This window comes from Corvus kubaryi, unplaced genomic scaffold, assembly GCF_017639235.1.
Source record: "Corvus kubaryi isolate FWS band 111438036 unplaced genomic scaffold, C.kubaryi_AGA036_p1.0 37322, whole genome shotgun sequence".
Taxonomy (NCBI): Eukaryota; Metazoa; Chordata; class Aves; order Passeriformes; family Corvidae; genus Corvus; species Corvus kubaryi.
In genome coordinates this window covers 6898070-6922670 of record NW_024581101.1, presented here as the reverse complement: position 1 = coordinate 6922670, position 24601 = coordinate 6898070, and the positions used below count along the sequence as shown (strand labels likewise).

The following is a 24601-nucleotide window of genomic DNA, read 5'->3' as shown; positions in this document are numbered from 1 at the left end:
AGGCTAGACAAACCCAAGTTTGAGAAGACATTAGGGGAAAGCCTGATGGTACTCTCTGCCTCCAGAACTTACAGGAACATTCTCAGAGGATTAATTTTATACTCATGATTGCGACTCCCTCCACTGTATTTATCCACTTGTAAAATGGAGAAGGGGAGAAATAAAAAAAAGACACATACTTGAAACTGAATTTTAAAATGGCTTTGTTCCAGAACAGAACAGCCTTGGTTTATTCAGTGTCTCAGTTATCCAAAGCACTTCAGCCTGGACTGAAGGGCAGCTCTGTCTCTACATCCTCCAGCACGGGAGGACTCTCACTGACACCCCGCCCTCGCGCATTTCCCAGCGCATCACCTCTGCCAACAGAACTCTGCAGATGAATAAATGGGTTTGAAATTCACTGACAACAATTTTCTGAATTTAGATTCATTAATTAACTGGAAATAACTCTCTACTGGGTCCCAAATGCTTTTTGGAGTGAAGTTCAAACCTACGCTAGCACTCAGGGGAGCTCTCCAAGGGCAGTGCCAGAGCTGGTCCAAAGGCTGCATTCCTTCCCAGTGGGTGGGGAAGCCAGAGATATTCCTCCTCCTGTTCCCCTCTTTCCTACATAAAGCTGGTGCACACACTGGCCCTGGACACATGCTCTACAGCTGTAGCAAACTTGGCTAAGGAACTTCCTTCCTACAAAACTCCAAACAAATCAATATTCCATTAACACACCTTGCTACACTATGTGTACTTTAAGGAAAATCTGCATTTGTTTAAAAATACCAAAACCTCATCTGCCTAAAAATTCCAGTTAAAACATGGATAAGACAAAGGAAATTTTAAGGTAAGTGAAAACGATTGCATCAACCATTTTTTTCAGAGAAATTTTGTCTTCTGAGAGGAAAGCAGACCACCAACAACATGGTGCCTCTTGAAGAAGAAATGACTTTCAAAGAGACGTATTTGGGTCGAGACACTGATCTCTTCAGCCTTTGGACAATACTCTCAGGCCCACAGTGTGACGGGATGATCCTTTGCAAGGCAAGGAGTTGGACTCGATGGTCTTCGTGGGTCCCTTCCACCTCGACATTTTCTGTGATTCTGTGAGTCACACAAGGCTCTGAGCTTAACACCACAGTCTAGAGGATATGCTGTGGCCTCCACTACTCAGAGGATCTAACGTCACTTCTGCCTTCAGTCATGCCGCACACTTGCAGTTCAGAAAAACCGAATCCTCTCAGGCTTGAAATCCATGTGGGAAACTTACTCCTGTGCCTTGTGGGTGGCATTAGTGCCACACTTCCTGCTGTACTACTCTTCTACACAGAATGCTGCTCAGTGCTTACACAATGCATGCATAGAAAGATCTTTTCTCCGTGTGGAATTCCTGCCTCCCACGGCTTAATAGGAAACATGAACCTACAGCACTTACTACCAAGTTGACACTACTCAGCTCTCTTTACACCTAGTCACAACACCTCTGCATTAATTGTCCTAATCGAGCGATTTTGCCATGAAGAACAATTTGATATACTGTGCAGAGTATCTAATCTGGTCTCGGCATTGATATTTTCCTTCATTCACTATGAGAAAGAACATACTCCAAGCTTTCCCATTATACTCCCCTAACAGACTTAATTATAGTGTGGAGGCTACAGGAAAAATCTCAAGACTGTCTTAAGCCATTTCATGTGTTTGTTATTATTAAGGAAGCACAAAACTCCAATACACCCGACTTTTATTTGCCCTTAGTGCAGAGGGAGCTAAAAGGGGATTTAACATTCTTAAAAGAATAACTCAAGGTCACAGCAAGATTCCTTCTAACCATCAGAATGCATGAATGACCTGACACAAGTAAGAACCAAGTGTATTACCTCAAGGAAATCACATCCTTAAGTGGAAATAGCCTGTCCTGGGACAACAGCAATTAATGCTGCAGGGTAGCTCACCCAGTCAATAAACTGCAAATCTTCTAAAGCTGAAACTGTGCCAGTGAGAGTCAGCAAGAACAAGCCCCTTTTGCTGAGGGGATGACGTTTTCTACTGTTTATGCTCTTTCATCTTGCAACTTCCAGTCCACAAACTCGACAACCAAGAAGGAAAGATGACTATAAACCACAGGAATTCCACTGACTTTTGAATTTTTCTACACACTTTAATTTCCTAGCTATTTCTTTGCTTGTATTTTGTAATGTTTCTCATTGCTGCCCTTTTCTCTGTCAAACACTGTCAGAGTGAACACACCCTGCAGAGGTGTGAGCAGCAGAGACTTCAGACAATACCCTTCCCTGAATTTGTTTATTTGCCATAGAACTTGAGCTTCCTGACTGGATATTCATATAGAAACATAAAATTTGGCCATCCTTTACTTTTACCTGTGATGATTGATACTTAGCAGTGAAGGAAACAAAGGGATTTCACTGGTTTTCATGATTTTGGTCTTCAGTTGGAAGATTTTTTTTTAGAGAAACTGAATTTTTGTCCAGGAGAAATAATTTTTAGTCCAAAGGAAGATACATCTTCGGGTTGAGGACAATGAAAAGAGGAGAATTCTGCATCAACTATTAACATAATAAATGGCTTTTAAAAATAGCACAGATGGAATCCTCCTACACATAAGAAGCACAAAAACCAGACTGATCATTTCAGCCTACACTGAATGTAGTACATGTATCACCCTTCACTTCCTTGCCCTGAAACCAAATCTCCAAGTGAAAGGGCATCACAGGGCTGCCCTGAGAGCCCACGACAAGGAATTGGGATGTTTGATCTGTTAGCTCACTTGTTGATGCTAATCCAAATTCCTGAACATCTGAAATGCTACCATATGCAAAGCCCTGACCCATCCCAAACTACACCTTTCTCTAACATTGTGAGAGAGCTCAGGAAGCACAATTAATAACAGTGATTAAGGGACTTGCACATCCCAAAGTCATCTCATAGCCAGACACCATTTAGGAACACAGAATTTTAAAAACAGTCTAGCTTAGGGTTGTCTCAAGTTCCTAACTATTTCTGGATCTCCCAGCAGCAAAGATAGAAAGCAGAGTGGTAAATTCATAAAATTATACTATTAAAGAAAAAAACAAAACAAAACAAGAAGAACAAAGGAAAAAAAATTGAGAATAAAAAGTCGAAAGTCTTTTCTTGACTTAATTTAGACCCCAAATGGCAGCAATCAATCTATGAAATGCAAAGCTGATAACAAGATTTGACCCCTGCAATTACATGGCACCTTTGCAGAGTCACATTCTGGTTCTCATGAACAACATTTCTCCTTTTACAAGAAAACATTTTTGAAAACAATCCCCCCCTGAGTCTTCAGGGTTCATGTTGCAGACAGTATTAAAAGCTGCAGAAGACATTTCAGGTAAGATCTCTCAGTTCTGCACATTTGGATTCCTTCTCTCTCACTTGTTTTGGAATGGGCTGCTGGGAAGAAGTGCTGTGAGCAGGAGCTGAACAGGCAAAGTCATCACCACTCGTTCTCTAGGGGACCTTCACTGCAGCTGGGTGTAATGGGGTGGCAGAGAATTCCTGCAGCATGTGGCAGCACTACCTATAAAACCAACCTGGAGCATTCATTCTCCCAAGGAGGCAGAAGAAAGCATCAGGAGCCAGCTGCCAGCCAACACTCGCTCCACTCCTGCAATTCCTCTGCTTCACAGCTTTGAGATCCAGCGGCCTCAAACAGGGCAATGCCGATGTGAGCAAGTTGTATCACACAAAAAACAAGTCTTGTTATAACAATGATGGAGAAATCAGATGTCCACTCTCCCAGATTCTTAACATTGTTGCCACTAGATTTTTAAAGACCATAAATAATCCCAAAACTGTTTGTGAATTTGCCCTGCAAAAGTGAACTGTTTGTGAATTTGCCCTGCAACTGCAAGAATTGATCTGTTTTGATCCTTCCCTGGAGTCCCATCCTAAATCAAAGTACTCCAACTTAATCTTTTAACTAGTTTCCTTTCTAATGAACCTGCAGCCCTACAAGTCTCCTGAGAAATCTGATGTGTGTGTTTGTATGTTTTTTCTTATAAACCTTGATTTATAGATTGTAAAAAAAAAAAAAATTCCAAGGATTTGTGCCACTAAAAGTAAGTGTTCATCAGCTTCAGGAAACTGGAAAGGTGACAGTATTTTACTGGGCTCTCCTCACCCTTGCTGCCCCTGCCTCCCAGCCAGAATGTTTTCTCTAGAGCTAAACAGAGATGGACTTCTTAGAGCAAGAAGAGACTGAGCTCAGACATCGACTCAGAGGGAGAATGACTCGTGAAACAGAGGTTATACAGGAAGACTGCTAGAAATAAAACAGGGATGAAGGTACAGAGCTTGGCATCTGAATAAGAAAGAGCTCCTGTAGGAGAGGAGAGCTAAATATAGAACTCCTCTGCAACACCAACTGAAGTCACTGGTGCCTTTCAAAGGGATGTGATGAAATCTTTGGGGATGTATTACAGAACTCAGAAAGTAAACTGGCCTGAAGCCGAATACCTCTCAGTGCATACAGCTCAGGAGGAGTGGATTCCAATAAATAAGTCTGGCCAAGGACTTAAAAAGAAAAATGTCGGCAAGTGCCCATCTCAAAAATCATTCTGTTGGAAACAAGCTGACTTTAAAAGTTGGCAATAAAACTACTAAAAAAAACCCCAACTCCAAAACCACACCACTAAAAAAATCCTGGCAGGACTGTTGGGTTTGGGTTTTTTTATGATGTCCTTTTGAGACATCAGTTTTTAAAAGGCACCTTTTCAATTCTGTTGAGACAGTACAAATTCTGCTGTAGGAGAGATTACATCAATAACAAATTGTCATAGTGCTGCCCTGTGATTTTCCTCAGTATCCTGGACGAACAATTGCACCCACGTTTTCATTTGCATGTGCAAATTAAAGAATCTGCCATGAATACACCTGATCAGACATCAATTGGCAGCACTCTACAGGAGTCACTGTACTTCCTTAAATATGCATAAGGGTATGAAAAACTAATCGTGTGACTGGGATCCACTGCTTAGAGCATTAAGTAATTTTAGGCATGTAATGGTCTGTACAGAGCTGTGAACATGGAGGTAGAGAAGCAGCTGCTGTGCTTTGTAAGCAGCTGGGTGCTCAGTTCAGGGGGTCTGATCCTCACAGGGTGAGGCAGAACCACTCACGGAGAACACACCACATTCCTCTGGCAGTGCTGGCATAATAAAGATGATGTTACTCAAAGTTTAGCTGAGCAACTTGCCTGTGTTTCTTTGGAGATCTCTTGTCCTCCTCAGGTAACTTGTCCCATTGTGAGGTGTCCATCCATCCAGGCTTCCAACTCCTCTCCACAGTATCCTTCTAACCACTGGAGCTCAGGGATCTCTCTACTTCAGTTTTGGATCTCGCCTGCAGCCAAGTTCATCCAAAAGCAGTCTGCTCACCTGTCCACACCAGCACCTTCTCAACCTCTCTCCTCGCACTTTTCTGCCCCATCATCAGACTCTCCCACCTGAACCTCTCCTTCTCGGTACCACGATGCTTTACAGTTTGAACACTGTCCTCTCCTCCTTGCTGTTCTTCATACCCATTCTCCTATCATTTTGTCCTTCTATCCTACTCATCTTCCCTCACTTACTTGCAACTTGCTTTCAAATGGAAATGAATTGGAATGGAACACAGAAGTGTTCTTCATCAAACAAAAAGCACATTTATCCTCAAAAGTGTCTTCACCAGACATGACTTACCAACACATCAGAGTTATCAGGGTCCCCAGTGGTTCCAGCCTACACAGGTTGAGCATCACACCTGCAGTACTTCATCCATCTCCTGTGTTCTCAGCACAAAAAGAACACAGACCTGTTGGAGTGAGTCCAGAGGAGGCCACAAAGAGGCTCAGAGGGCTGGAGCACCTCTCCAATGAGGAAAGGCTGAGAGAGCTGGGGTTATTCAGGCTGGGAGAGAGAAGGCTCTGTGGAAACCTTATTGTGGCCTTCAATTACTTAAGAGAGCTACAAGAGAACTGGAGAAGGACTTTTTACAGGGGCATGCCGTGATAGAACAAGGGGGAATGCCTTCAAACCAAAAGAGGTTCAGATTAGGTATTAGGGAAAAAATCTTCACTGTGAGGATGGTGAGACACTGGACAAGTTGTCCAGAGCAGCTGTGCCTGCCCCTGGATCCCTGGAAGTGTCCAAGGCCAGGCTGGACGGGGCTTGGAGAAGCCTGGGACAGTGGAAGGTGTCCCTGCCCACAGATGAGCTTTAAGGTCCCTTCCAACCCAAACCATTCTGGGATTCCAGTCTGCTGCCATTGTGTGCTGATATTCTAAATTTGGAAGAAATACTATTTACACTCAGAACAGGCAACCTTAGGAAAGCACACACGTCTACTGCCAGAGAACAATCACCATCGAGAAACCTCCACAGGAAAAATTTCCATCCTTTAAAACAGCCTACTAATTTTTGGTTAGAAGGTCATCATTCTAGAAGAGTCCACATTAATTCAGGAACCTTCTGGCAATCTGCTCAGTTTTCCTCAAGGTTTTGCAGGCAGCTGGCTCAGCGACCTCACAGACAAGTTATTTAAAATCACTTCTTTGTCTTCTGTTAAGACAGAAACTATCAAGAGGCAAAGGAATTTTTGAAGCAGAACATCTGAATTTTAGAGAATATGTAACTTTGACTTGAGTAGCAATTGCGTATCACAAAGAATATGTTCTTCAGCACCAGCAGGAAAGCTTGTTTTCCTCAGAGCTTCCCTCAACGCAGAAATAACGAGGACTGCATTTATTTTAATATATCAAGAACCGTATCATACTGACCGTACATTTCACATATTACGAAATGCACTACATCAAATTCTTTTCAGTTAAAACAGTAATTTCCTAAACATGCTTCTTTGTTATTAGCACAAAGACCAGCAAAATTTCTCACCATTTTTACATTTATCTAATTTAATATCCAAGTGATTAAAAAAACCACTTACTTGCATTTGGCAGCTCAAGTCCCACTACAAATTTTTGCTTACTATTGGTTTTACAGTACATTTAATCTAAATTTATCATTAAAAGGCCAGCCCCATGAATTCCACTGGAGTAATGCTGACAGCTCATCATTAGAAGGGAAGATCTTATGTGAAGCTTAAACATTTTCTACTAGCAACATCTGAGAAACACTAGCAATATTCGAGGTCAGTTTTGCCACTGGTCTGAAATGAGAGAATGATTATACTTACCAGAGATAAGAGCAACTAGAAAGCAAAACTTGGTCTTTAATTACTGACTCTACCAAGTTGGAGCTGTAGAGGAAGAGAAACAGGGGCAGGCACTAATTAAGCAAAGGTGCACAATTGAAATTAACTCTGCATTTTTAACAACTCCTGCAATTAAGTGTTAATTTGATGTCACCTGTTGCAGAAATGAAAAATCCTAGGACTGTTCAGAGGAAAGGCACATTTAGAGAACAGACTGACAGTCACCACAAATGTGGTTTATGCTGTTAAAGTCTTCTTCAAAAGATGGAAAAGCCAGCACCTCGTCCCCTGCAGCCTCAGATTCTTGTCCTGCAGAGGCTCCTCATGGCTGACTCTTGTGCAGCCCCACCTGTCCCTGCAGCACTGAAGGGAAATTTGGTAAAGCCTCCAAAACCAGTGCTGAGGACGGGCAGAGGACAGGAGGGCAAACACCCTCATTCCTGATGTCACCAGCCCACAATTTCCTGGCTTTGGAGCCCTCCATGGCCTGGGAAGTTTAATGACAGATTATGATGCATCTTTGACAGATGGTGAAGTCCCAGCCACCTGTATGGGGTAAGTTCTGCTGCTTTGGGGGTACAGAGGTTTCACTCTCTACAGAAAACCTCTTAGTTCCATCCTTTAATACTGGTAAGCTCCAGGCCTAGCTAAGCCTCTGAGCTTCTCAGAAAGGTCGCAAGAAACACAGCTGAGGAATGAAGTGCACCTCTCCCCCAAGAGCCAAGGACAAAAAACCTGAGACAAGAGTATTGTAACAAGAAGAAAAACCAAGGATAAGGAGAAAGATTTAGCCGTTATTTGGAAAATATTTGTTAAGAAACCCAAACCTCCATTAGAGCAATTAAGACAAAGCCATGTTGGGCCACTTCCTTTGTCTTCTGCGTGGGGCTCAAAACAATCAAGATGCTCGGATATTTGTGCAACATTATCCACTCTACACTGGTGTTCTGACCTCTCTATGCCACACAAAACAAATTAAAATCTGACTTAATGATGCTGGCACAGACTTGAAGAGTGGCCATTTTTCATTCTGTTGTGAGAACTAAATTTGACCAGATAGAATAGAATAGTAAGAACTGAGACAGCTGCACCAGTAACCTTTCCAGAAGGGACTGCTGTGTAATGTGGGAATGTCAAGCATGACAGACAGCTGGTAACCAAAGACTTCTTGTGCAGGAAGTTGTGTATATTCTTAATTTTTTCCTTCCTAAATCAACATGCAAGAATTATTTAGCACGCCTGAAAAATGTGGCAGACAGCTTCAGATCAGGAACGTCCCAGATGCCTGGAAAGGATTTCTCCTTGTTTCCTTGTTTTCTTTAGAGGAGTTCAACACTGTGTCACCGGAGAGGAAGCACAGCCATGTGCTGGATACGCTCTGCAGTTCAGAACCTTTGCAGGTTTATGAGCTCTGTAATCTTTAGGGTTTAACGTAAATCTTGGTAATCTGTCTTTCAGAGAAAAAAGATAAACCTGCTTGTGTCTGTTTTCAAACACATGGCAGAATGAATGAAACACATGCAGGAACAATACCCAGCAAACCCCTGTTAATTCTTCCTGAACATCACTGCTTGGCAGCACACCTTTCTGTCCTGGAGGAAAGGGCTGGTTTAAGAGAAGATGTGCAAATATTTTGCACTGTCCTACAAAAGCTGGAGCTTTTTAAGCATATAAGCAAAATCAAAGAACTTGAACACAGCAGGAAAATTATGTAGATAGGTACCAGCGGGCAAAAAACCAGAATATGAAACAGTCTGAGCACTGACTTTTCCCCAAACACTGAGATACTACTGAAAAAGAATTCAATAACTTTACGTAAGTGTTCCATGAAAAGTCTGGCCTTTTGCAGTCTTGGTGCTCACTGAGGTCTGGGTAAAGCTTCTTCAGCTTCTGTAGCTTTCAGGTCAGAACATTTGAAAGAGAACAAGGAGTAGAGACAAATGTACTACCACCAAAAGTTAACTGCTTATGCAATCACAAAATAACATTAATGCACATTACTGCCCAGTGTGCTCACCACATACTTGAAGTAAAATGCACTGTTGTGAAAATTCTTCAGCTTTGTTCAGGAAGCAACCCTAGCCCTGACAGAGCAGGATCCAGAACGAGGAGAGTGAGAGAAAAACACGCCTTGAGGGAGCACAGGGAGAGCAGATTGAGTTCCAAGCTATACTGAGCTCCTCTTCTTTTCCAGATAACCCAGGACAGGAGGAGCCTGCCAAACTCTCTGATGAACTTTGCTGTTTCATTTTTGTGCACTCAGAGGCATCAGCTGCTGAAGGCCAAGACTGCTGCTGGGATGAAGAGCAGAAAGCCCCGAGTCAGGTGTGGGCTGAGCTAACCCTGGAACTGGAAACCATAGACAATTATCTATGTGAGCTAATTATCCCTGAGGTGAGCAATTCCACTGCACAGGCTGGGGATCTCTGCAATGTGCTCTGCTGCTCCATGCAGCCTTGCCTTGGTGCTTTTGTGCCCGATTACCTTGGGCAAAGGAACAACTCTCCAGTGACAGCTGGGAAGTTTAACTCCTCCTCATTTACAGACCTGTCCTAAGCTATAACATCATGAAAGATTTGTCATGATCTCAACCCAAAGCCACTCAGTATTTAATTACCACTGATAAAGGTTTGTGCAGTAATTATGATGCACTGTGTAGCTGAGTAAGGTACAAAGAAAAACCTTCATTATTAATAAAGAACTATGTCTCCTTATTTAAAACGAGGACAGATTGAAGAAGAAAGTCGGATGCTTTCTCAGGAGAGTCATGGGATGGAAAAGCAGCAAGACAAAGGCCTTCCTCCATACAAGGAACACACTTTGAAGATCTCAGAGTCCTTTAAAGATGAGATGAGAAAAGAAGATCAGGGTGACTCATTTGGTCTAAATGTCCTACTTCAGCTATGCTAAGTGCCAGACACTGTCTCCATACTGAATATTTACTTTGAGATTAGAACAAAATAGCAAAAGGCACAGATAAAAGATTCCTCTCAGAGCACACAGGTAAGGTAAGAGATAGCATTTCTTTTTGGGTTGCCATGACCTGTTCAGGGGTAAGGCCAGGTCCAGTTTGAGAATCAAAAATCATTACCTTGAAATAAAAGTTCTACAACTGCTCCTAATGCCATTACTTACTTAAAATTTTCTGATGCTACTGAGTACAAATTTGGCTAACAATTGCACAGCTCACATTTACAGCTGCACCTTTGAATTTTACCACCATGAAAACCCAGTTCAACAAACCACTTTATTATCAGCTAGCTTTGTTATTGATATTTTATCTTCGTTTCCTCCAGCCACATTGCTCTAGATCTCAGTCTGACAGACTAAGGTCTGCAGGCTGTTTCCTGGACTGAGATGTTATGTGCATACACAGCGAGAAGGCTCTTCCAGCTGTACTCCTTATTTCAGGTCACACTCAGCTGACCACAAGAGCCAGAGACATTTGAAAAAGTGTATTTTTCAGGTAGGTAGGAACAACCTGGTAGGTGTATTAGTTAAAAAGCATTAGCAGAACAACACAACAGGATGCAGGAATCACGCCTGTGTGTAAGACACTGATCTCCAAGCCTCTCAGGAGCTAAATAAAGCTCTAAGGAAAGCTCTTGCACTGTGTCCTGTCAGGGGGCAGGTACATGTGAATTCATGAACTAGAGAGGTTTGTAAGCCATTTGAAATACTACATTCAGTGACTTTCCTTCAAAGCCTCAAATTCCTTCCTCAATAATCATTCCCCTGTAATCACTGTAGTACCTCATGATAGACTCATTACAGCAACAATTGGATTCTTCCTGCTCAAGAGTATAACAGAGAACCTTATTCTTTAAAACATACCCAGCCACCTTAGAAAGAGGTGTTTTTTATATGGCAGCACACAGCGGGATGTGCAAGCACCACGCATAGAGTCAAGTACCTGGTGAAAAGTGAAGAAGGTGCAGAAAACAGCAGCAGTAACAGTTTGGGGAAAGCTGAAGTAGGAGCCCATAACCTGCTGCTATTCATGCATCACCTGCCAACACTGGCTGCTCCTGTCCGCCTGCCCTGGCCACCCCCCTGCTCCTGCCACGGCTGGCACTGCATTCACCAGGGCTGAGCCTCTCCCCAGCTCACATGCTGAGCAAAGCAGGTGTTTGTGGTGAGCAAAGAGGGTGTTTGTGGTGGAGTCCGCTGAACTACAGATCAACACACCAGCACATGGTGAGAGCTGTGAGGAAGGGAGGGCTGGAGGCACCTGGCAGCTCATCTGGCACAGGCTGATGCAGAGCCACTGCTGAAGAGAAAGATAAAAAAAAATCAGATTCTGTGTTTAAGAACATGGAAAAATGTTGAATTCTCAACTCTGCTGTATCTCTGCATGGACAGAAGCATCATCTCCCCAGACCCTTCCAAAGATAATAGTTAAGTACCTAGTGCTCAGGTGATTGAGTAGGCAGTGTTATTGCTACTCTTTCTGATGAGATGTCCAAGTAGTTTTGAGAATCACATCCTTCACTTTCCTCTTTATAATGGGAAACACTAAATTTCTCTACTGCTCGGGACTGCTATGATGACTTGCATGTTCAATCATGGATCATTGTGGCCATAAGGACCACATTAACTGCTGAGGGAGTAAGAAAAGAAGAAATCAAACTAAACTCTGTGAGGGGGTTCTGATCTCATTTGCAGACAAGTAAATATTGAGTAAATCTTGGATTTTGGTGGAATTACTCTGGATTTGCACTGTCTGAGCCTGAACCTGAGCCAGGCCCAGACTGTGTTCAGGTAAGCTCATTAAATACATCCCAACCCCTCTGACTCTGCTGGGAGCACTCACACGTTTAATCGCGTGCTTAAAGGCTTTGGAGGCTCAGGGCAAGAGGGCTCAGCCACGCACAGGACTGAGCTATCTGCTCTGTGTACTGAGCTTCTGAAGCAAGAATGCAGTTGTCACCACTGCCTCCCAGTGCCCTGAAACAGAAGGTTATCAGTTAATCACTCAAGCCAAAGACCATTTCTCTTTGGGGGAAAAAGCCATTATACTAGTGGCAGCTTCAGACCTTTGACTTGTGGTCTCTGTCCCTCTCTTTAGATCATCCTTCACTGCAGATATGGTCCCACAGCTGCAGCATCTCCATATGTACCCAGACAGGCAGGATTTAAGAGTTTACTTTCATTTAGTACTGGAGAAGGCTTAGGCATTGCTCAGCTGCTTCTTACCAGTGCTAGAACTTGGGAACAAGGCAAGGTGAAAGCTTCACATTCCCCACAGGAAGGCCTGAGAGGTGCAGGAAAAAGCAGAATCAAGAACAGGGTTTTGCTAAGGGAAAGGGCAATGAGGAAGGCACAGAGGGCTGCAGGGCCCAGCATCAGTCAATAGCAGGCTGCCTGCTTTCCCTGGGATGAACAGCTCCAGGACACACAGCTCAGCTGCAGCAGGAAAGGGTTAAAGGCTCCTACTGGCAAGAGCAAATGGGATACCAAGTCTTCGCTTTTCACCTCCGCTGAAATGAGAAGACATGAGGAAAAACATGAAGCCCATGAAATGTGATTGGTTTAGTATCAAAGGGCCATAACCTGGATAAAGTTTCAATAGGGTCATGTGAGGGAGTAGGGCCCCCATCCAGGGAACCAGGGGGTTCCTCCCCAGCAGCTGCGGCTCCAGATTGAACCTGAGGCTGAAGGAAGCACAGCACAGATGCTGAACCGCCTCACTGGTGTCCCACTGCCAAGTGTGCCTGCTCTGAATGTCTTGGACACAAGCAGTTGCGCCTATTTCATGTGGCTCATCTTCATTATTCCTCACTGGAACACAAAGTCACTTTTAGTTCTGAACAATATGTAAAGTTTAAAAACCTCTCACAATTCTCTGATTTCAAACACAGTTCTCCTCCCCCTTCTTCTTTCCTTTTCTCCTCTAAAATGCAGAAATACACATGCATTAATATAATTAAACGAGCGAGCAGGGCTAACAGGACTGATTTAGTCTAAAAGAAAAGGATATAATTAGAGTGCCAAGTAACAGCACTATCAGTGGTGACACGATGCTTGGAGCACCAAAGGGACATTGTGTATTACAACATAAAGGCTCCAAATTTCTGTTGGTGGCAAAAGTGCCAGTGCACATGGCGTAGGTGGAAGAGGCAGCCTCCCACACACAGCGTCTGAACATCCTACCTCTGCCTCACCCCCAGGACTGGCTCTGCCACGCATTCCACTGCTAGGGATGAAGATAACAAGCCACTGTCAAGGGCAAGCACAAAGCTGCTTGTTTCACATTAGCATCCTCAACATTTTCTCTCTAATCAGATTTCCTGTTGGTTGAGGAAAGCTGCCTTTCCTCATTACCAGCTGCTATCCCAGATTTCCCTCTCCCCATCCCCAATACGTACTTTGCCATGCTTGTCTGCTTTTCTGTGTGAAAAGGTTATGTATGCCTGGAGGGAGACTAAATGTTACCAAAAAAAAAAAAAAAGGCAAAAAAAAAATCCACATGGAAAGAGAACTGTGGGCAAGTGTCCAAGACTCTCGATTGTGTGACTGTGACTAACCAATAGGTGTTTTTTAAAAACATTTCTCTCATTTTATTCCCTCCCCTGGATGTAATAATACAACTCAAATTAGTTTTCCAGGAGCTGACTTTTTTTTATGTAACCATGTTTTATACAGATAGCAGCAGCAGCTTATGTTTAAACTATTTAAGAGAACAAATAGCTGCAAAATGTACTTCAGATGGCCCTTTTCCTGCTAGCAGTGTATTCCTGGCTTGAGGGAAGCTACAACAGCACTCTGTATTTTGCTGCTGCTTGGATGCAATTGTAAACAATGCCCAATGCCCACAGGATCCAGCATCCAGGTAAGGATGTCAGCTCTGCTTGTTTTATTGCATTTGAGAGATCCATGACGTTGTAAACTATAGAACGACTTTGACAAAACAAAGCTGGAATGATGCAGAATAAAGCAGCAGTTCAGCTTTTAACACAGTCCCAAGTTTCCCAGAGCATTAGGGAGGGCACATCCCATCAGAAGTGCAGTCCAGACTGGCAGCATCACACTGCTGGCACGGGGCTCCAGTGGAAATTTCCACATTTGGGGAAGATCGCATTGGTGTCATTTCCTATTGCTCTCCTTCCTTCCACTCCTACCACTTGCTGCAGTTACTGGGCCAAGGACCTTCTGTGTGTCCTCCAGGCTGAGATCAAAGGAACTGGCCCTGGACCTGTTTTCCTGAGGTGCACTTGAGGCATATGCGTGCTGTGAATAAAGATGATGTTGCAAGCAGGCAAGTAGGTGTGGGGAAAAGAACAAGAAACCAAGGCAGATTAAATTAGGAAACATGGATCTAATTTTCTCATTCCCACTTTTGCTTTTAGAAATAGGCCAAAGGCACAAGAAATGAAATGGGCCCAAGATATGAGAAATGATGGACCACCAGGCTCAGATACCAGCATGTGGTGGTATTTAAGTCTTTCAGCAAATAGCAGAACAATCCCCAAATACCTCTACAAAAAGCCTGGAAAATCTTTTACCTGGTGTCTTCCTACATGCCTAGGGAGTCCAAATCCTGAAGTGATAAACGAGGCTCCCTGAGCACTAACCCTGTATGAAAGTGGTTAAAAGGTGCAGAGAGATCTATCATCTAAACAGAAGAGTTGCAAAGTTAGAAACACGCAGATTAAAAAGCTGTGGTTTTGTACTCTCTGCAGAGTCTTTCAAGTCTGCAATTTTCCATAAAACTTCCATTATGACATTTCACTTCGAGAACTTTGCTAACAGCTTCCTAGTTGTCATACTTCCCCCAGTACCTTCAAAAATGTGTAATTTATGTCACAGTAACAAGCTTAAACATTTCTTTTCCTTTATCCTAACAGTGCAATGGAGCTGTTAACTGCTGGGCTCACACTGGAAGGTGTTCTGCTAGGATTTGTTTCAGCCACTCCATTAAGCCCGATGGACTGCTGCAGGGTTTGCATAGAAAGCACAGCTCAGATCACATCACAATCAAAATTTTTCAAGCTTCATGCCAACAAACCACTGAGGATGACACACATCAGTCCTTCAGTGGCTCTAATACCACTGGCAAGCAGTTCACAGATTTTGAAGGTAAATGTAGCCCAGGCTATTTGAGCTACAACAGAGGCCAAAAGGATCCCTGATCAGATATTTTCCCTCCCATGCTAGAGACAACATCTTCCAGAGGAACACGCATAGAAATCACACACCAACAAAAATTGATACCCCTCTAAATTCCCATCCACTCAGGTGGTCACAGGACAAGCCAACACGGCCATGGCTTCTTGTGCCTGCCTAGTAATGCAACATTCCTGGAGGAGAGGAGGAGGGACGAACAAGGGAAGAGACATTCATCCCTGTGCACGGCAATAAAAGATGACAAGCTTTCCTCCCAGAACCAAACATTTGCACTGAGAATGAATAACAATGCCATATGCCATGGAGGAAGGAGTAACACAGCTGCTGTTGGAGACACTGTGCAGATTTATGGAGAACCTAAGAGCAACTCTTGGCTTCCAGGCAGCAACACGGCGGCACTGACGCTCCCCAGGTCTTCCCCCAGAGCCTGCACTGTGCCAGCCTTTCCCGGCAGATCCCAAATTCCCCAGCACTGAACCAAACCATGTCCCCTGGAGACTCAGCTCTGGAGAGAAACGGCCCAGCATTGCTCTGCTCTCCTCGTTCCTCTTGGACAGGCCACTGGGGTGTAAATTGTTGATTTATTCACTGAAATGACCAGACCCAGCTAAGAGCTAGTCTCCAGCAGGAATCCAGTTCCCAGGGTAGGTTCCACTGAAATAACCATGAGCTTCTGCTGGAGTTACACATGAGCACACCAAGAATTGGCAATACAGCATGTCAGTCAGGGATGCCAGGTGTAGGGCCCACCTTTTTATGCCTCATGGCTATGGAATCTTCCTGATCACCAAAGAGCACGTGTTGAGCACCTGTAGAAGCTCAGCTGCCATCACCTTCCTAGAGGAGCTTGAGATGAACAGTTCTGGGTTCAAAATTTACTCATGAACAACACAAACCCTGACAGATGACAGGAAATCCATGACATCTGCTAATCCAGAAGAATGCTATGGGATTCACCTTTCCTTCATGTTTATTGAGTTATGAAATCACAGCTTCAATCAAGTCTGCCCCAGAACCGAGAAGACAATTGGACTTTTTTCAAACCCTGATTTTAACATTCAGTTGCATCATCAGTGAAACAAGAAACCTCTCCCCAGGCCTTAGACCAGAATGTGTATCAGAGTTAATATTTCTGGTGAGGTGATAAATGCTATTTTAATAAAATACTTCTATTTTAAAAGGCACAAATCTCCCAGAGGTGGTACAAAGAACGTTCATGCAAAATTTGGGGAATGTAACAAGAGAAAGCAATTGACTGAAATATTTTGGGCTAACACTGACAGCTCAGCAACTGATGCCCATCATTACAGAGAGAATAATGCAAGTGATTTGTTATAAGAACTCCAACCTACTCACTCTGCCATTCCTGCAGACTCGACTGTGGCAAAATCCAGCCCTGAATATTTCCTCTTAAAACACTTCTACCAGCAGTAGCATTATTTGTCTCGGCAGATACTGGAGCTTATGCAAAAAGTAGAAGGCTTACCATGTGAATATGAAGCAGTAATGCAAAACACATATGGAACAATAAGACAAAGTATTAAAAATGTAATTTAAAGTATCTTAATCTTATGTACACTAGATGAACGAGATGTACCTCATTGGCAATTTCATATTAGTAAATACAGCATGAGAAGAGACCATACCTTTGCTTTATCTGAAAAGGAAAACAATCTACTTATTTTTTTTTCTGCTCTGCATGCATTTCATTTCCCAAAATGCAACCAGGCGTGCATTACATACAAACTTCATCCTGCTCCACCCAAGTACAGCTGCCATGAGCATTCTCTAGCGCTATGCAGAAGCCTTATGGAGTGCAAGGTGTTGGGGACAAGCCGAATCTGAGTCTAAGTGCCAGATTTTCAGCAGAGTGCAGCTTCAGAAATGTTACTGCGAAGAACTGGCTGGGAATTGATGCTGTTTAAGTAGCAAGCAGCTTTTGGCAGCCAAAGAAACGGGCAGTGTGTAATGATGAGAGCTGAAACAAACAAACTTTATTTAAGAAAAAGCAGCGTCATTTCTCCTCTAGAATGATCCCGCACGTGGCTTAGATTACAGTGTCCTGTGAGAGCTGCATCAGACACTGACAGGCAAGCAAAGGGACACGAGTGCATCACGCTCCTGCGTCAGCTGCACTGCACTGACACAGGCTGGGAAACACACAGCACACTCCGGAGACATACATGGAAAAAAATAAATAGAAACAAACAGAACATGGATCCATAGTGTCACAAACCTTCCGGCTCTGTGTTCTCTTTGAGGTGCACTTGCTTCAGTGGGCAGCAGAAGATTTCGTGACACTTAGCACGAAAAGGGGACTCTTTTTTCTTTAATTCCGCAGATTGGATCGAATCTTGCCGTAACATAATGTACTCCTGTGTGCCAGGGGGAGCGTCATCCATAACTGTGGTCACCACATAACAAAATGAACTCAAGTTAGAGCTTGAGGAAAGCAATCCAGAGAATCAAATCAACTACATAATGTCAGGGTGGGGGAAAGACAGGAGGGGAAGAAAGGTTCATAGGAAGGAAAATAAACTTTAAAGTGTAAAGTATCTTAGTCATGGTGGTAGAAGGGTGGGAAAAAACATTTCTTTTATAAACAATGCTTCTCATAAACCTCAACACTTCATACCATTTCATGCAGCTTTAATAAACAGTAGAATAACACCCCGCTCCAAAAAGCGCCGAAGTTCCTTCCTATATTTGCTTTATTCTCCTCTAGCACCTCTATCTATTCTGCATGCAGATTAAGAAAAACGCAAACCAAACATGCTTTTACGGCCTAGCCATAGGCAATCTCTGCATTAACATCAGTGAGCAATCACTCCACATCTGCAGGTAGTGCCACACCAGTGTATCTGCTCCCCAAGGACAAGGGACATGCCTTTATTGGGATATGTAATTACAGCCCGTTCCTCAGAGCAAGGGTGATAATCCAGTGACATTTGACCTGATCATTTTCAATGGATGAGCAGATGTACAAAGAGAAAGCACATTAATCCTTCTGATGGTTTTCTTGTAGAACAGCAAGTATTTTTTAAAGTTTATCTTATAAATCAATACTGCCAAAAATACCATAAATGATATGCAGTCTGAAATGTTTCTGAATGGGGTCAGACTATTAAATGGCAAAAAGATAAAATATACAGCATCAAGAAAGCTCCAGCTTGAAGGATTACATTACCAGAAAGAATTGAAACACTTCTCCACTACCTAAAAAAATGAAGCCTTAATAACAGAGATAGTGAAATTCAGCTCACAGCTTTAGGCAAAGATCATCTCACATGAACAAAAATTAACTGCTTTTTCACAAGACAGCCTCTAACCACCAATTGTTATTTACAATGCAACACAGAGATATAAAACCATACCCAAAACCAAACTTAGATTCCCCAACCCTGTGTAAAAAAAAAACAAAATAAAAAATTAAAAAAAAAATCAAGAATTAAGAAAGTAAAATTTCAGTAATGAGGAAAGTAGCTACTGATAGGCTAGTCTAAAACATGCACTAGCATGCACTAGGTAAGTTTATTTGGTTCTCAAACTGTTGGCCATTAATTCTAACAATTTAACTGCTTCCTAAATATCTGCCAACACATGGACATCTTAAAAACCTGTCAGATTTAAACACAGATCCCCTCAAACAAATATTATCCTATTGCATTCTCATGCACTGGATTTTTTTCTCTAGTAAGCGTCGTATCTGGGTGATAAATTCAACCTGACAGTTTTTCTGTTCACAGTGGGCAGTCACCTTCTTTCAAGACCTCACTAATCCAGCAGAGAAACTTTGCACCTTGGCTTTTGTTGCTTCAATAAACTACACCCAGCACCAGTAATACACACTAATAATCTATATAAAGTGTTATTAAAAGGGATGCATAATCTACTAGGAAAGCACAGGTGGACCCACACCTTCAGTAAGTGAAGAACATCCTGAAGTCAACAAAAGCACAAAAGGACAGCAGGTGAAGATCAGTCTTGGTTCTGAGGGCCACTGTAGTCCTGACACCTGCAGCAAACCCCAAGAACCACAGCACTAGGACAGCCTTAATGCAAGAATGATGCATGGATAACTTAATTGGTGTCAGTGTTCTGAAGGAACAGCTAAACCTTTTCCTGCCATGATGAATGGCCTCAAGTCAGGCTGAGAATTTGTTACAAAACAAGGAACACCCACTGACCCCACAGCGTCCTTTTCCCTGCTACCATGACAGCCAGGCACCACTGGAATCACAGCTGCAGGACCTCCAGCGTGGGCCCCAAGAACCAATCCCCAGGCGAGTTTCAACTACCTGGAATCTAATGTAAAAAGCTTTAAAAACCTGCTGGCAGCCATCTCTGATGACTAAAGATAATCAGTGCACGACCATGAAAGGATCATTATTAAACAACTGTGAAGAAGCACTTTGGAAAAGGGAGAAATATCACCAGGCATCTGCTTTGACTTTGCCAATGGGATAAAACCCACACTTACGAAAGAATCACATGTACAGAAGGAAAACATAAATTTTAGGGAATTAACAGAAATCCAAAGCAGTGTTTACATCCTGTGCTATGTGGAGCAGAGGACATTGTTTGTGCTCAACTGTTTCCTCCATTGCAGGCTCCACCTGCAGTACCTGGGATGTGCTTACACTCCTCTGTGCAATGCACACATCCACAAGCCTGGGATCAGCTCATTTGGGCACTAGTCATGAGCCAGCAAGCAAGCTCAAAATGGGAGCAGAAGACCCATGAGAAGCCTGGCAGAGGCTCAGCTTCACTCCAACATGTGGATGTTGTCCTCAAGAGCAGAGAGAAGAATCTTCACTGGGGCACATCTACATTTCCTTGGCACCTTCCTGAAGGCAGATGTGTGACCATTGTGCCAGCCTCCAATATTCAGCTGTATCTCTGCTGTTGTATTTCAGCAGCAATTTTTTTTTTCCTTTCATCCCAATGTTCTCCCCATCCTCATGGGTAGAACACTTCAGTGCTCTACATTCCCATCTTTCCATGAAAAAAACAGGGATAAGACTACCTATGTCATGGACACAGATCATTAATACACTGCTAAAGAACTTGTATATTTTCAGATGGAAGTGATAAATAAATACTACAATGTTTTAAAAAAATGAATCCTTTTTTCTTGCCCTCACCATCCCCTCACAATTTGATGGAGACCAAACCCACAGGAACTGTGTATACATGAGAGGACTTTGCTTAGCAGTAAATATAAAATAACTGCAGTAACTATTATGTTTCCTTCATCAAAACATTCAGCTTGCTAAATATCACCCTGTAGCACATTCTTTAGCTCAAATAAAATAATAATAATTACATTAATAAAAACTTGATGTCAACAAGCCAGTAGGAAAAAATTTCCTCTTCCTATAAGCTTTACTGAGAGAAAGTGATCTTTAGGATGGCTGCCAGCACCAGGATGTTTTTCAAGATAAATTCAAACATGTTTACTTTATATAAACACACCAGCTAAACAGTCCGCTGGTTTGTGTCCTTCTTTTATGTCCAACTGCATTTCAGTCCCATCTAGAATTGCCAGAAACCATAACATCAACCCTGTCCATAGGCCTTGGCTCGGGTTCCCACTGAATAATCTTTGATGTAATTCAGAGTTTAATAAAGCTGTAAGGAAATATCTTTCCCCCCGGTTTTACATAGAGAGGCTTCAGCTCTGCTAGCTAAAGGCTGTAGCAACCACAGGGTAAATAAAATCCAGGCAAAACAAATCCTCCTGTTCCTGTTGGACTATTGTTCTTGTATGTATGACACAATTTAACACAAAAAAATTATACTCCCATGGATCCGTTCACTCCTTGAATGAACTTTTCAGGTCATTACCTGAAACACGAATTTTCTTCCGTTCCCCAACTTTTCATAGTCTGCTTAGTTTTACATGCTGTGAGCCCCAGCATGCTTACACTTGCAGTAGATTCGTTTTGCTGGCATTTTGGAAGGACTGAAGTCGTGTCTCTACACACGAGGTCTTCCAGCCACAGAGAGCATTAGAGCCTCTTAAATCCTGCACCCACAATGTGAAGAAAATCCCTTCTCTTTTGCACAGGGGAGGGAGCTGCAAAAAATCTACTCCCCCAAAATGACTTCTTGGAATAATGAGCAGCAGCCGATGCCTCCCCACTGTCACCTCCCCACTGTCACCTCCCTGGCGGTGCCAGGACATGGAACAGCGATGCTCACTGAGCACCTCCTTCATCCTCCGTCTCACCACCCACATAAAGGACATAAAGGTCACAAATGAGGTTACTCAGGCCCTGGGGCTGTTTGGAGTTACGCAGGAAATTTTTTTTCCCCCCTTTTACGGGAAAACATTAGGCTATCAAGCTCCTTACCGGAACAAGTCTAAAAAAAACCCTCTCTAAAATAACTTGCTTCAAGTGACTGCCTGTAGGACAGGGAAGGGTAGGAAAGTGGGGTATTTTGCTGTAATAACATTTTCCTAGTTGAGACAGCTGATGAAAATCTCTCAAGTACACGTGCAGTAAAAATTCCCTTTGCTTCTTTTCATTGCTGCTTTGTTTTCCCCCTAATTTTTCCCAGCTGAAGGTTTGATTTTTTTGTTAGCCACCTGAACAACATAATACCCAGAGCACAACAGTACTTAAAAGCTAATTGAAAAAAAAAATCTATTCTGGGGCTGTAGAACACTCAAAACCTCTTAATGACAACACAGTCTATCCAAACCATTTCACTATTAAGCTTTGCCAAAATCTTGATGAAGTATTCTTACCAAACAGCCCTGGCACTTCTACACTACCCAGAAATCTTATTTTCAGCTTGCAGCTGTGTGCTCCCAACTTTGAAGTCTGGTTGACTCTGACTTGCAGTTTTCACAATGAAGACAGATATTACAGGAAGCACAAGCAGCCAATTCTCTAATTTTTATTCACAGCAAGCCATTTCTGGAGTTCCTCATTTTGCATCACTCCTTCCTCCTCAATATGCCACCAAAACCAGGCACCACACCAGCTTATTTCAAACTGGAAGAAACAAAACAGCAAAAATACCTTGTGAAAGACACAACTTTCTTTAGATGATTTTTCAAAATTAAAAGCAGGCTCAAAATGAACTCTCATTACATCCGGAAGCTGCTGCTGGACGGGGTCCGTGACAGATGAGAGGCTGCCAGGGACAGCCCAACTCCTTCACTCTTACAGGGAAGCAGTGCCTGGTCTTTTGTTCTCAAACCAATTCTATAAATTTCCTCTATGGCAACTATTTCCTGCACTTATTTTTCAACTGATATTAAAAGGACAGTTCTACAGCATGCACGAATAGAGCATAATTTTGAGATGGGCAGTAACAGTCTCTAAGAACTCAGAGACTCAGGGAAGCAAACCCCTTGCCCAATAGAGGGCTTTTAGTACTTGAACTAATGAGTTCTCAGACTGCTGATCTAAATTAGATTGCAGTTGGTTATTAGAACTTGAGGCTTTTGGGATTCAACAGTATATGGCCTAAGAAGGCTTTTCTATGTCTGGTGGGAAAGAGAGGGCAACCTCCTATTTATGGCATAAGTATCACAGGAATATTTAAAATTCACCACTGATGTCTAAGGACTACTTCTTGTGGTAAAGCCAAGGTCCCAGCTCCTGCTGTGATTGCTGTGTAAGGCAGAGAGTCACAAAACTTCTACAGGCAGCTGCAGCCTGAACCTCAACACCCACCGTCCCCTGGGAAGGCTTCCCATCCCACATGGAATACCGTGTGTGTTTGTTACCCCAGCAGCAGCCACGGGAGCCCAAACCTCATCCAAATAGCCCCACACAAATCAAAGCCTGCAGCACAAGCACCCCTGAAGATTCCTGCCAACTCCTGGAAGGAGTTGTAAAGAGCAGTAAAGAGAAATCTCCCCTTCAAAAGTCTGCGTGAGGAGCTGAATGTCACAGTCCTAATCCCAGGGCTTGGTCAAGCCCACGCAAAACAGGAGGTTCAACGTGGCCCATCCAGTGCCACCTTCACCACCAATGAAGCAGAACAAACTCCACTGAGAGCTGCTGCAGCTCATGCACAGGTCCATTTCCCCTCTCCAAGACAGAGCTCCTCCCTGCTTTAGATGGATCGCTCTCAATTGTTGCACAGTCCCTGCTGATACACTCGATGAAATCCTTATTAGAGAACCAGAAATGAACTGAGCCAAAATTACATAGAGTTAAAACCTACTTTAGGCAAAACATTTCTTGCTGAATTAATCCTTAAGGTTTGCACAGCTCCACCTTCATTCCCACATCAAAGAATTTCTCTCATGATTTTAGATAGTGATTTATTTTCTGATTTGAAAGTATTGAAACTATTTACATTGTGAAATATTTTTATATTTTAAATAAGTGACTGTCTTGTGATCAAAATTGAAATCTGACAGATCTTTCAACTATGTTTCCCCCAAGATATGGAGAAATTTCTAAACTTTTTGATCTGCTGAAAAATTCTGAAATATGTTCTCTTTGGATCAACCACACAGAATAATTTTTTTCAGATCTTCCAAAAATATTTGCACAGGACACTCCCCCTTGACCTAAAAGAGTAATTGGATTAACTGCTAGCAGTAATAGGCTATTATCCTCTGAAAAGACTAGCCCAGATAAGGCTGCTTTTAGATCCTTGTGGATAATAAAGACAAAGACATATGACATCAAAAATGTGTTGATAAATGCTGCTAAGAATGCATCTCCTCTTTCCCCTGTGGAAATGGCACCAACATTTCTGCACAGAGCCTTATCTCCCAGCTATTCCAGGCACCCATCTACCACCAGCCAGCCTTGGATTAACTGATCTGGGCACAACTCAGCGATGCAGCTGTAACCATGACCTTCCTGTGCCCACATGCCATGATGGCAACTGAAGGCCCAAGATGTAAACTGGACCCATTTCTTAGGGACATCTGCTGCCTTGGCTTGAGTTACTGATGTGAAGAGAAAGCTTCCTACACTGGCACAGCCTCAGACTGATGGATATTTACTGAGGATTTACGGATTGTTCACGTAGGCAAAGTTGCAACAAGAAGTCCAAGGGCAAACAAGGGAGACTCGGGTGCCTTGGGAGGGCTGGTTAAAGGATCAGGAGCACAAGGAGTGTTCTGCTCCATCCCTGCAGCTGCAGGGAAGAGTAAGGGAAGAAACAGGAAAAGGCAGCACATCAATACCTTGTCCCGAGCCTGGTGTCACCAGCAGAATGTTGTTTCAGTGCAGGTTTAGGTTGATATTAGGAAACACTACTTCACCAAAAGGGCTAC

The 24601-nt window shown here is 43.0% G+C and overlaps 1 protein-coding gene across 5 annotated transcripts in view; it reads right to left on the bottom strand.

The window, feature by feature from the left end:
* FGF13 (fibroblast growth factor 13) overlaps window positions 1–24601 on the bottom strand; it is a 238165-nt gene that overhangs the window by 91236 nt on the left and 122328 nt on the right. For 3 of the 5 annotated variants that reach the window (XM_042029328.1, XM_042029329.1, XM_042029331.1), the window contains exon 2: window positions 17582–17749. The exons of the other annotated variants lie outside the window; for them this stretch is intronic. In XM_042029328.1, coding sequence (XP_041885262.1) covers window positions 17582–17749 — 168 coding nt within the window. The remainder of the gene's footprint in view (window positions 1–17581; window positions 17750–24601) is intronic. 5 annotated transcript variants of the gene reach the window in all.